Genomic DNA, 13,333 nt, shown 5'->3' on the forward strand with positions numbered 1-13,333 from the left:
CGATACCAATTTCGATACAATGCACTAATCCTCATACAGCAACTGTCCCACTCAGACAGCAAATTTTCTTTCCGACAGTGTCCCACGCAATATTTTTTCTTGGAGACTGAAATACGTGGTAAATGGCGCAATCCATTCGTATCCGGTGCGACGCGCAGAGCTTTTGAGCTCCGACATGACGAGAAGTGGGTTCTTGTTTTTACATAGTAATTATAAGTAGGTCGGGCACAAATTTTCTTTAGCACAGCACATCCTGCAATTTTGTAGGAGCCGACGTCGCCAGGTTTAACTAGTTCTTCGTGTTGATGCTTCTAGGGAACTAAGTCGTGTGTTGATAGAACGTGGGACGTGATTCAGAGTCATGGGGGCAGGCTGTTGGTCATCTGCAGGGACTCATTTGCATCTCGTAATGTAACATACCCACGGAGACAATCCCAGCGCACCAAGACGATCATCCCATCTTGCATATGTATAGCACGGGGTGTGGGAATTACAAGGATAGCAAATTAAGGGGGAGATCATTCACAACGAATATAAAAAGGCTTTGAGCGCAACCATAGTCGTGAGGTACTTCGGGTATGCACAAACTCTGCCTCCCCTGTACATGAACTGTTCAGCTGGCCTAGTCTGCCGCATATTGCCTGAGGCTGGCCTAAGGAAAACTTTTCTACTCCTTCAGGTTTAAACTCTGAATTCCTTGGTGCTCCACCTTTGTGTCCTCGAGAAAGCACACTCGATAGGGTATGCCCTTGAAGCATGATCCCAAGATCAGATAACTTTAGTCTTTAGGTGAGACTCCAGGCGGGACAAAGAAACAGAAAGGCCGGTTGCGATGGAGGGGTGACTTCGGATCAGATAACGGTAACTGAGGTGTCTCGAGCTGGCGGGTCTGTCCACGAACACTGATGGTATACGGAGTACTCAGTGGAGTTTCCGTTTTCGGTCTTTCCTTCTCTTTTCTATTATTTCCTTCTTTTCTTTTCTTAACAAAAAGTAAAATAAAAATTCAACTCCACTCTCCTCACCGAGTTTCTCTTAGGCAATCAAACCCGCAATGGGTTACGCTCCCCGTTCTTAACCGGGATCTGATAAGATACGAGAAACTTTACTTGGCGCGGGCAGATGGCAGGATCCGGAATGGTGAGACAATCTGATTAGACATCGGCAATGCATATACTTCCCTTCCTAAGCAATACCCCATTACATCAGATACTTCTCCCCTTCATGAGCGTCAAATCCAAAGTAATAGACTCCATGCTCCCGCCAATAGACCAACATACGCAGTAGCGCATACTACATAACATACTGCCACCCTCCTATTTTTTAATCTCCGGGACAATAAATCCATTCGTACTCGTCTAATATAGAAGCCTCTATTAACTCCACTGTTCCGGAGTCCCTGATCCTTGGCTTCGGATCCATTTCGCCAATGTAGGCGCAGCACGCGTCCGGTCGTTGCCGTGGTCTTTAAAAGAAGAATCCCCGTTCTCAATGGTCCCTCCGGCATCAACTGAATATCATCCTTGTTTTCCTGGTCGCTGCCATCTCCTCTCTTGAGTTTTGTTCTTTCATCCATTGATATCCCCCGTAGACCGTCGCTACAATGCCCTCCAACGAAGCTCTTACCCCTCTTCTTCGCCAGTTCCGCGTCTTAATCGCTGGTGGCTCATACGGCGGACTAAGCGCAGCCCTGACACTACTTGATCTTTCCAAGGGTCGCCTTGCTCGCTTCAACTACACAGAGGGCGCCAAACCCCCACAGTACCAAATCCCAATCCAAATCACCGTTGTAGATGAAAGAGACGGTTTCTGTGAGTATCCTCACATTCACTACCCCATCACTGGTTACTGATATATGACGTGTACTTTTAGATCACCTAATTGGTTCACCAAAAGCATTGGCATGCGACAAGTTCGCTGCAAAGACATGGACACGATTCTGTGACATTCCCGCATTGAAGTCCCCAAATCTCCAAATCGTGCGCGGGAGCGTGAACACCGTGGATTTCCAGAATAAGGTCGCTCAGATCCTTGATCTTGAGACTAAGGAAACGAGACAGGAGAAGTACGACTTCTTTATTGCGGGCACCGGTCTCCGTCGTGTATTTCCGACTGTGCCGCAGTCGTTGAAGAGGGAAGAGTTCCTACAGGAAGCGACGGGTCATAAGGAGGCTATTCGGAATGCGGATGAGGGTGTTGTTGTTATTGGGGGAGGTAATATTTCTCGTCCTTTGGTAGAAGGAGCTCTGGCTAACTGTGATATTTCAGGCGCTGTTGGTGTTGAGATGGCTGCTGAGTTGAAGGAGCTATATCCTCAACAGAAGGTTACGCTTGTTCATTCTAGGGACCGTTTGCTTTCTGCGGAGCCCTTGCCGGACGACTTTGCGGAGCGTGTTGTCGCCGAGCTCAGGGAGCAGGGCGTTGAGGTGATTCTGGGTCAACGGGTTATTGATACCACAGCAGTAGAGGAAGAACAAGGGAAGCGCACATGGAGTCTGACCTTGGCCAACGGAACGAAACTCAAAGCCGGTCACATTATGAATGCTGTTTCGAAAAGCTCGCCTACCTCATCGTATCTGCCCAAGGATGCCTTGACCGAAGAGGGTTATGTTAAGATTCGCCCGAAGTATGTCACCTCATACCCCTATTTTTGGATTTTTGATGGTTTAGAGAACTAACTTTATGACAGTTTGCAATTCGCCAATCCGGTCCCTAACGCAGAGAACCACTTCGCGGTTGGTGATATCGCTCAGTGGGCCGGCATCAAGCGTTGTGGAGGTGCCATCCATATGGGCCACTATGCAGGGACCAACATCCATCAGCTTATGCTAGCAGAGGCCACTAAGGCTAAGCCTGAATTCATGAACCTCATCAACTACCCACCTGTCATGGGGCTGGCCTTGGGACACACGGCAGTCTCGTATACCCCTGACGAGGGAACTAAGCATGGCAAGGAGCTCCTGGGGACTTTGTTTGGCGAGGATATGGGCTACAGTAGTAAGTTACTCCATCAGAGGCGAACTATCGCTGCTCTGACAGAACAAATAACTAACCTCGCATAGTCTGTTGGAACTATATGAAGATGTCCGAGCCGTGCCAGGCATGATTTCAGATTTTGAAACAGTACTCCTTTCTATATCTATTTTAGGTTCGCCTATCCATGACCGAGCTGGAATCTGGAGTTGGATAGGCGATTATCATTTTTCATTTTCTTTTCCTGTTTCGCTTTTCCTACCTTTTTATATAAGTTCGTTTAACTCGAAGTGGTATTGTGGCCAAAAATGACTTACGAGCTAATGGCGCTGTGGCTCTCTGAACTTGTTTAATCATGCAATGAATATTAAGACTTGCCTCTGCATTTTTGAACATTATTAAAGCAGTCCTGGATCTCAAAGATATACTAGAATATAACAACCGACGCCAAATACATGACATGATATTCATTACCATTAATTCTCAGCCAGAGCTTCTCTCCGCGACTTGGACTGAGTGTCAAAATACGGGGCCTCGCCTAAACTGCAGACTCGGTCACCAGCCCGAGCTTCTGCATAGTCGTATGTCGCGCAGTGCCAAGTTGATCTGTTATCCCAAATTGCCATGTCGTTCTTGTTCCACTTGAACCGAACCTGGGCGTCGTGGTTTTGCGTGACGAGCTAATGCTGTCAGTATACATCTTTAAGACACAAAGGGTCTGGCCAACTCACGTTGAATAGATATTGTAATAACATGTCAGACTCGTCTTTGGTTACCCCGTTGATACGACGGGTAAATCCCTTGTTCACGTACACTGACTTCCATCCGGTAACCGCTATTGCAAGGTCAGTCATACCAGATCCCAAATCGAAGGCACAGAGAAAGTGAGAGAGGGGACATACGATTCGTCCGCACAACCGGATGCACAGCCGTAAGTTCCTCCCCATGATTAAGAGGCGAACCCCGAACCCCCTTTCGTAAAGGATTGCCCAATCTCCGCGCCTCATCATGAAAGAACGTAGCATCATGCGTCGCCGTCAACCCTTCCAAGAACTCCGCCATTTGCGGCGAGAGACGATCATAGATCTCATAGCCCGAGGCCCAGAGCGTGTCGCCGCCTGTCTCAGGGAGAGTATGAATCTTCAGCATTGCATAATCGGATGGTACTCGCTCGAAACTGATGTCGGTGTGCCATCCTACTGAAGCGAAACGGCTCGTGTCGCTGAGCTGATGTGTGAGACCACCTCCTTTCTTTTGCTTCTCGCTGCTGATGACGCTGATTTGGTCGCCCAGTTCGCTTCCTTCTTCTGTCAGTGGGTGGACGTGTAAAGTTGATGATTCTGGCTGTTTGGTTTGTTAGTGAGTCTGCGGAGAGTATGGGTTGGGGTGTTTTGAGGGGGGGGATTGCTCACGCATCCTGCGAGGATTGATAGTTTTTCACCGAATTGGCGCATTTCTTGTGCGGTTAGGTCTTGGTTGCGGAGGAAGACTACGCCTCGTCTGGAGACTGGGAATTGTTAGAATGGTGAATTGATATGACCATGAGACTGTGTGTCCACTAACTCGTCGCAGCAAGGTCTTTGATTATCCGATCGCATTCTTCTGACTTTAGGATCTCGGCGACTTGGACACCATAGTATTCTCTCCCGATAACGGGCGTGAGGTCATGATGGGTATATATGTCTAGAGTGCCGGTATATTCCAACGGTTGGGAGATGCGTGGACGAGATTGTTCATTGCCTCCCCGTATCGTTGTGGGAGTCGCATTATCGACAGCGGTAGGCATGATGAATGAAGCTTCTCTCCGACCTATATAGAGGATGTATATCCCAAAGGAAAATCTAGAGAGCCTGAAGTTTTGGTGCTAGTTTAAATTGCAAGAAATGGAGACAGTGTGTACAACCCCCTGACGACAGGGAATCACACCATTTCTATATATCTTCCCTTCCACGATAAGACATCGCAAAAGACACTATTATCTCCACATCACCTCGTGCATACGTTTCAGTGTGTCTTTGAGGCCGATTTTTCCGGATAGCGATCAGCCACGGCTATGCCCCTCCTTTGGGCCGTTCATGCAGATATTCCATTGGTGTGAAGAGAAGCTTGGCCACGAGTCGTTCGACGCCCCCGCATTTATTGGCATTCAAGATGGAGGAATCGCAGGCGGTCATTGGCTGGTGTCGGTGAAATTCTCGGAGGGCTCGTCATGTCGTCTAAACGATGGTGTGCTTCTAGCTTTCCGTGGTGCAATTTCATCCTCTAGCCTATTTTGGTTCGAATCTCTCCGGCTCAAGGACTACTGTACAAGGCCACGACAGTTTATGGAGTCCTCGTTACGAATAAAAGTCACTTGCTGAATGATGATGCAATCGTCATTTCGTCGCTGCAGAGATCATTCTATACATACGGAGTCATTGTCAGTTTGTTGCCCGGCTAAGTGTTTCTCCGGTGGCCATGCTTGGACAATGATTGTCGCAAGATACAGTTCGCCCACTGTGTTCGTTCATCCTTAAGCTATATTAAAATTAACATTAAAGGGCATTACAACATAATCATCTCTCTGGCCAAAATAAAGGTGACCGTTCCAAGGGAGAATAGACACATGGCAGTGGACGGTGCCACGGTTCCATCCGCCCCGGAAGTGCCAACCCACGCATTATAATTCTGGAACCCCTTCTCCTCCTTAGGACACTCGGATGTGATATGCTCTCCAGAGATACTAGCTATCTCCTTATCGCCTCGTGATATGCTCACCTTCACCTCTCCAGACTGGGTGAATGGCACACTACCATGGTAGATACCCTTTCCATCCTTGGGGGTGTTATCCCAGCTCCCTGTCACCTTGGTCTTTCCGATACTGACCGTGACATCAGCTGTGGAGTTGAGAAGGGCTGAGTACATAATGCGATCGTGGACAATCTCCGACGGCTTGTACTCGACCTGGCCCTGACTCTCGGAGTTGCCGGTAGTACCGCCAGTGGTGCATGCCGATGCAGGATGCAGGCGGTACCAGGTCACCACATTCTCTTCCTTGATAGGGATTGTCGAGTTCGGGTTCTTGTACTGATCAACGACGTACGGCAAGAATGTGCGCCAGCCATCGTGGGGCATGTTGTTGGCGTAGTTGAAGGGGGCCTCCCCGCGGTTAAACGCCTCATAGCCATCCTTGTGCAGCGGACCAATATAATGAGACTCGCCGTAGTCATTCCAAGAAATGATTTGAACAAACTCCGGTTGGAATGAAATGACCTCCTCCCAACGATCATACCACAGATTATCACCAGCCCATACCCAATTCTTGTCAAAGCCCGGCATATTAGTGTAGAACCAAGGCGAGACGGGCATCATGTACGGGCGACCATTCAACGCATGTCTGTATGCATCATCAGCTGAGGTGTTCATGCGGGTAGGGCCATTTGGCCAGGCAGCCCAGCTGAACAGTCCATCCACGTATGTTCTGTTGGCGGCGGCTTCGGGACCAATTGACGAAAAGTCGGGAATGAAGAAGGAGTCGGTTTGTTTCTTGATATCGGGCCAGTCTTTGGACGTTGCGCCCTCGAAGGTGGACATGAAGGGCTTCGAGTCGTACTTGTAGTAGGCGGGGTGGTCTTTATATTTGTTCATAAGGTCGATCGTGTCTTGCTTAGGCCAGGATCCGTTGCCAGCATAATCGAAGGAGAAGAAGAGTTTGAAGTCGAGGTCTTCGGCTTGCTCGAATGCTTTGTCAAGGGTCGCGGGGAGCATCTCGTTGTGGGCCATATTCAGCGCGAACCCATCTATGTGGGCGTTCTGGGCTAGTTGAATGTCGTTCTTCCATTCTTTATCTGAGAATTCGGCACTATTGCCCACCTAGTATGAGATAAACCTGTTATTTGGGATATTTGAGGCGGGTTGAGAGGGTTGAGTACCATGAAGTGAGCAAAGACTGCCTTTGCCTGGACTTGTGCGCTGCACCATGACAGTAGAGCAAGAGCGTAAAGCCGCTGCATGGTGGCTGGGGTGGACTTTGACAGATACAAGCAAAGGGGTCGTGACTTTCTCATAACAATTTGGCGCAAAGACAGTATTAAATATTGTGAGATTTAGACGTGGTGTTTTGTATACGCAACAGGATGAGGGCTCATATTGAGATGATCACTACCTTGTCTGGCCAGATTTTTACTGGATCAATACCACTAGTATACAGGCTGAACTGCAGTTACCATTAGCTTCAGGGTTCAGGGTCTCGCCTGCTATTGTCGGTTAGTCTCTTGCCCTAATTTTAGAACTGGGCCAATAACCAACAACCATGACAGGGCGGTGGGAAAGACCCTTTCCTAACATACATTCGGTGTATTTGACGTCTAAGTGCTTTGACCGGTATCTTTAGCTTTATTGTATGCACGTAGCAGGATACTTCAATAGTTCATGTTGGGGGACAGGTCCGGATGTGACTTTAAATGTGTTTTTCTACACCTCACACTCAACCTGTCATATTTGTGATATATCCAATAACTGTTCGTGAACTGCAATAAGAGCTCAAGTTTTATGACAACTCTCAAGCCACTTTGGACAGCACGTCGACGGGAAATCGGTTGAAAGCGTTGACGTGTATCCTATCATTTAGTCGCGATAGAGAGCTTTCTGGATGATTCTGAGGTTTTTGTCTAGACCTAACAGCTTGTTACAGATACTAAATTCTCACATCAGCATAATGTGGTCTCAGATCACGACATTCCATTCGTTCAGGTAGGCTCTAAATACTAATGTAGGTACATACGTAGTCAATTCATACCTTGCGTTGCCAATCCTGCGACTCATCGACTGCCAAGCACTTTCATACATCGTTTTACGTGATGATCCCGAGCTACATATTGGATTCAGCCTTTTATGCGGCTTGCGACGTCTGAGTTGCGCAAACTGTCGCTAGTCATAGTGCGAGATTCTCTACTGTAGGGAGGATACTGCGACTAGGAATATCCCTGGACGCACTATGTGAGACAGGAAGTGGTGGAACTTTCGGCATTTAGAAAATTGTGGTATCAATGTGGAGATACACTACGCCCGTTTCCGCCTGTTGCCGAAGCTCCCGGAGATAGTAGGCCAGTAGACTCTGGCGCCATGGCTGTTGTCAACATGCAATCCATGTAAAAGAATATCGACAGCAGCAGCAACACTTGAGAAAGAAAAAACGGACTGGAAACTCTAAAGGCTCTCTGTTGGCTCAAAGGGACAGTTGCTGCAGTGCAGCACAGAAACTGGTCCAAAATGACTTCTATCCCGACGATAACGGCGGGGCTGTCCACTTCAGCCAGTGGCCTTGTACGGAGGGCTGTTGTCTCAGTCCTAATATAGAAATCACAAGTATACTTACCTGTGGTGGAAGCAAGTAGTGAAAAGGTAGCTCATTGATGGTGACTTTTAAGGTTCTTCCAGCTAGAATAACGCCCACCCATGGTACCGTTGTCTTGGCGTCTCGGAAGCAAACGAGTCTATGGTCACTGACCAGACGATACTGAGACATGCTGGATCTGGCGTTATCGCCGGGTTGCCCAACCGGTCTCGCACGTTATCTATTGGGTAGTTCGTCTGCCCGGAGACGACAGTGTCTGGCGAGGCGAGAGTTTTCATATCCAAGAATATACAATCTTGCCGACCGTGTCTCAGATGACTTTCTACATACCAGCACATTGTCTTGATGCTTATGACCTTTTATTATCTAGGTATCAATAGCACAGTGACACCGGATTAATCCGGGACTGAGACTATGATTCAAGTGGCCAGGTATTCGTAGTAGAAGGTATTCAGCCCATCTAGTCAAGTGAAGCAACCCGTGTCTCCTTCTGAACATTTCGAGGCAAAGATATACCAATCTCAATGGTAACCGGCATGAGAACCCTAGCTTGAAAAATGACGAAGCACGCGACATCAGGCCACGTGCTCAGAGCGGGTGCCATATCAGTAACACACCTCCAGTCAACTCTTCTCAAGGGTGAAACTCATGTCTGACAACTCACTGCTCGCTAAATTTAGCTTGGAGGGACCACTCCGCATTGGCGCGATTCTGATTACCACAAAGCCTAGCAACGTTGCATAATAGCTTCATTGATTCGGACAAAGGATAATAACGCGATCAAGTCAGCCACGTCGTGGTTGGGTATTGCAGTTACTAACATGGCCTCTCTATGCACTCTGCACATGAAACAGGAATACGAACGAGCCTTCCCCTCCATCCTAAGGCGAGAAGGATAAAGCGAAGGCTTTCCAGAGTCATTTATAGTGGTCTGCAGTGGCCCAAGGTCTAACCAGTGACGCATGCGATATGAAGTTGCCTCAATCACTTTAGTGGTATCCTTCCAGCTAGACAAGTAAATCACTATCTATACGACAATAGCACTTGGATAATTCTGGTCGGCCAAACTACAGAACACTGCGAGGGTCTGTGCTGTTGATGTTCGGCGTGAGGCTGCATGGAAAAGAGATAGTCAACTTCTATCTAGGGACAAAGACTAGGTTGTGGCTTACATATCTGAAGAATCCCTACATGGCCTTGCTAGTCAGCATGTAGCAGCTTAGCCAAGAGACCAACTTTGAAGACCCTACTTAAGAAACCGTCTTCGTGGGGTAGCACTATAATCCGATTCAATCAATGCCATGATGGTGTGAGTTGATAATCTTCCCTGGAAGAAATCGTAGTGTCAGGAACATCTAGAACGAGGATTGTCAGGTTTGGCTCTGGTCCTCGACATATCTCCTACCAATGTGTTCGAGAATTGAATATAAGCATGAGCTGCTAGCGATCGTGTGTGACCTCCGATTGAAAGGGCCTTTTCCCCTCTGCCTATTTTTCTTATAGGACGAATCGAATCACATGGCTGGCTGAAGCATACATATCGGGGAAAAATCTAGATGTCATGGATCCCTCCCTTGCACTAGCATTTCTAAAGTGGGCCTGAATTGTGTATAGTTGAAAATATAGTAATGACTATCACTACCACGTTTTCTATATTTCTGCCGGAAAATGCACCCTCACCTATAGGCTTGAAGAGATTTACATTCCAATGGAGGTATCATTACTGAGCTCCATTGAAAATATGATACGTTGTTGGGAGAATGTCAAACTCGATGCAAGGGGCAGACCTCCTTCCGGCATATAACACATCTAAGTCCCCACGACTGAATCAATAGTACACATTGAGGCTGTGCTTTTAATCAGGTCGGCATTTGGTGTGGTTTAAAAATGTAAAGGGGGAAGGAATGATGCTAGTAGGGAAAGTGTATGTCGGCTTGATTTAAATTGATGGCTATACCATTCTTCAGAAGAACCATAGACGACCTTCAACAATTCTTGGATCAAATATCACTTGTCACTCAATCGCAGACAATGCTTGAATAGAAAAAAAAAAAAGAAAGAAAGAAAGAAAAACGGAAGAAAAGTAAAAGACTTTAGCCGCCGTTCTTTACGATGCCGAGTCGATTGATATTCATAACGACATCACTCTTCCTCACTCACTTATCTGTTGGCATTCATGCTAACATTCCATCCTCTGTCTCATCTCCGGCTCCGATAAGACACCAACCCGCTGGTCATTCGCTCGACATCCCAGCCCGAAACAGCGTTCTAGCCAGTGATCTCGAAGAGATCATTCTGAATGGCCCCAATGAGCAAAAGGCCCGCGAGTGGAATCTCCACTATACCTCCGAGCCACATTGGCTGGGTCAAGGAGAATCTCTCGCCGTGTGGACTTAAGAGAAATGGCGGGAATTTGGAGTTGAGAACACCACCATCAAGTCATATCCAGTCCCAAAATCGCCCAGCATACCGTCGTATCAAAGGCTCGCTTTACTCGAGAGGAAGCCTGGGGACGCCGACGGCCAAAATGACACAGAGTTATTCATCGCTAGCTTGAACGAAGGTTCGACCTTCGTGAACCCCATCAGTGGAAAAATCATCAGCACTCCTCAATTCTTCTCCAGTACGCCAAGCGCAAATGTTACGGCACCCTTTGTGTTCGTGAATTTTGGTCTGGATTCAGACTACGATGACCTCCAACAATCAAATATCGATGTGAGTGGTAAGATCGGGATTATGAAACAAGGTTCCTTGACTGTCGGGCCCGCCCTGTCTAAAGCACAGGAGAGAGGCTTGGTGGGCTTGATATTTTATCTCGATCCGGAGTTTGACGCAAACGTCGCCGAAGCACATGGCTACCTGCCGTTCCCTGAAGGCCCGGCTAGGGCACCAGGTAGCATTGTGCGGCGAGGCATTGACGCTCCAGATCCATTACTAAAGATTCCCACCATTCCAATCTCATATTCCGAGGCCCTCCCATTTCTCAAGGCTCTCAATGGCCATGGACCACAGGCAAGCGAGATCGGCACCACTTGGCAGGGAGGGCAGCTAGGATATCTCGGGGTCAATTACAATGTTGGACCATCACCGGACGGCTTGATGATTAACCTGGTGAACATCATGCAGACTTCAAACGTCTCTGTATACAACGTGATCGGGACGATCAAGGGCGAGACTGAAGACGAAGTGATTGTCCTAGGAAACCATCGTGATGCGTGGGGTGCTGGTGCCGGTGATCCAAATAGTGGTTCTGCGGCACTAAACGAAGTCATCCGTACCCTTGGTACCGCTATGAAGAAAGGCTGGAAGCCATTCAGAACCCTGATATTTGCCAGTTGGGATGGCAAGGAGCCAAGCAGCTGGGGAGCTGCCCTTTGGGTAAAGGATAATCTTCCCTGGCTGTCTGAAGCGGCTGTCGCTTATCTTGAAATCGAGACTGCTGCAACTGGCACAGAGATCTTCACCAAAGCCAGTCCACTTCTACGCGACGTCATCTATTCGGCTGCTGCGAAGGTTCTCTCCCCTGACCAGAGTAAGCCGGGACAGAGTGTCTTGGATGTATGGGGTGGTCATATAGAACCGGAAGGTGGAGGAGACACTAATATATTCGTTAGCAATGGCATTGCCTCCCTCAATCTTGGCTTTGCTCCTGGTCCAACGGATCCTGTCTTCCACTGGCACTCGGACTTTGACGATATACAGTGGATGGACAACTTTGGGGATCCAACCTATGAGTATCATACTGCAAGTGCTAAACTATGGGCGCTGACTGCAACACAATTGGCCGACGAGCCGGTCCTTCCCTTCAATGCTACGGCATACCCTGTTTCACTGGGCAGTTATTTAAACGAGCTGAAGGTCACCTTGGAAGAGGCGTCATCAGACGAAGCCTATCAGCAAGGGCAAGATTCCTGTACTGTCAATCTGCAACCATTGGAAGACGCTATTGCAGAGCTACACCAGGTGGCTGTTCAATTTGACACGAACGCAGCAGACCTTGCAGCGAGGCTGAACCAAAAGAATACGACCATCACGGCTTCAACCTACCAGGAAGATAAGACGATCCAAGATATTAACCGAAAGTACAGAACATTTGAGGGGCAATTCGTGGTTCCACCAGCTAGTCCAGGAGCAAGAGCACAGCACGTTGTGTATCCGCGAACCTCGTACAGAACTATTCTACCTACTTTTCCTAGTATCACGAAGAACGTGACAAACGGTAATTGGTGCGATGCAGAGGTAATTTCTTTCTCGCCCTCTCAGAAAAGGAGATGATCTCTAACTACGGATGTCCCCCCTTAGAAATCGAACCAAATTGTCACAGACAAAGTACGCAGCGCTACGGAATTGTTACGATCGTAGTAGGGCTTTGAACCGTATGCAACGATTTTGTCTTGCCAGGAACGGTCCCAGCTCGATCAGGAGGGCGGAATTGGTATATGTGTCTACTTAATATGTATATTATTTGAGTGCATTCCTTCTCGGTATGTCTCCTTGGAAGGAAACGTACAATTCATAGCTCCTATAATAATCTACAAATCTCATACCTGGGCAGTCAGCGGAGGTCCCAGCACGTCAACTTCTACCCTTAAGAGGAGAGCCCAACCACACCGGTATACCAGGAAAGAAGTCATTTCCCATACGGAAACATGTTGACACAGATTTACCACATGAACAAAGAGCCATACGCAAGGACCCTGCCACCCAAAAACAGCGTATCAAATCCCTCATCTTACATATCCAGACTCACCCCAACAGAGAAGCACGTAGATGAGTCCCATCACGAAAATCCCTCTCACGAGTAGTTCTCTCTTCCCAACAGCTCCCGCAAATCGCAATCCCCTTACAATCCTTCCCTCCAACCGCAAACTCCCTACAAACCATACATATCACGAACATAACCCCCTGGACCACAATCTGAGCCCCAGGTCCATACCTCGCCGTCCCGGAACGTGGCATCAGCCCACATTCCACACAGAAGCGCCTCTCGGCATCACGACCATATCTACCCCGCCCGCGTCGAAG

General features: G+C 48.1%; 4 protein-coding genes across 4 annotated transcripts; 2 read left to right on the forward strand and 2 right to left on the reverse strand.

Moving 5' to 3' along the window:
* Window positions 1–1,603: 1,603 nt before the first annotated feature.
* AO090023000530 (putative pyridine nucleotide-disulfide oxidoreductase AMID-like) lies at window positions 1,604–3,106 on the forward strand (the record flags this gene model as incomplete). The annotated part of the gene is made up of 5 exons (XM_001821018.1): window positions 1,604–1,811; window positions 1,873–2,214; window positions 2,269–2,626; window positions 2,690–2,997; window positions 3,063–3,106. 5 exons carry the CDS (start codon window positions 1,604–1,606, stop codon window positions 3,104–3,106), a joined length of 1,260 nt encoding a protein of 419 aa, XP_001821070.1.
* A 343-nt stretch (window positions 3,107–3,449) lies between these two features.
* AO090023000531 (TauD/TfdA dioxygenase family protein) lies at window positions 3,450–4,759 on the reverse strand (the record flags this gene model as incomplete). Its single annotated transcript, XM_001821019.3, has 5 exons — window positions 3,450–3,653; window positions 3,705–3,808; window positions 3,876–4,317; window positions 4,386–4,480; window positions 4,537–4,759. 5 exons carry the CDS (start codon window positions 4,757–4,759, stop codon window positions 3,450–3,452), a joined length of 1,068 nt encoding a protein of 355 aa, XP_001821071.1.
* A 758-nt stretch (window positions 4,760–5,517) lies between these two features.
* AO090023000532 (glycoside hydrolase family 71 protein) lies at window positions 5,518–8,364 on the reverse strand (the record flags this gene model as incomplete). The annotated part of the gene is made up of 2 exons (XM_023235642.1): window positions 5,518–6,814; window positions 8,330–8,364. 2 exons carry the CDS (start codon window positions 8,362–8,364, stop codon window positions 5,518–5,520), a joined length of 1,332 nt encoding a protein of 443 aa, XP_023090645.1.
* A 2,056-nt stretch (window positions 8,365–10,420) lies between these two features.
* Window positions 10,421–12,583, forward strand: AO090023000534 (uncharacterized protein; the record flags this gene model as incomplete). The annotated part of the gene is given in 2 exon segments (XM_023235643.1): window positions 10,421–10,693; window positions 10,709–12,583. 2 exon segments carry the CDS (start codon window positions 10,421–10,423, stop codon window positions 12,581–12,583), a joined length of 2,148 nt encoding a protein of 715 aa, XP_023090646.1.
* Between the last annotated feature and the right edge of the window lie 750 nt (window positions 12,584–13,333).

The sequence above is a fragment of the Aspergillus oryzae genome, chromosome 3, assembly GCF_000184455.2.
Source record: "Aspergillus oryzae RIB40 DNA, chromosome 3".
In the NCBI taxonomy this organism is placed as follows: Eukaryota; Fungi; Ascomycota; class Eurotiomycetes; order Eurotiales; family Aspergillaceae; genus Aspergillus; species Aspergillus oryzae.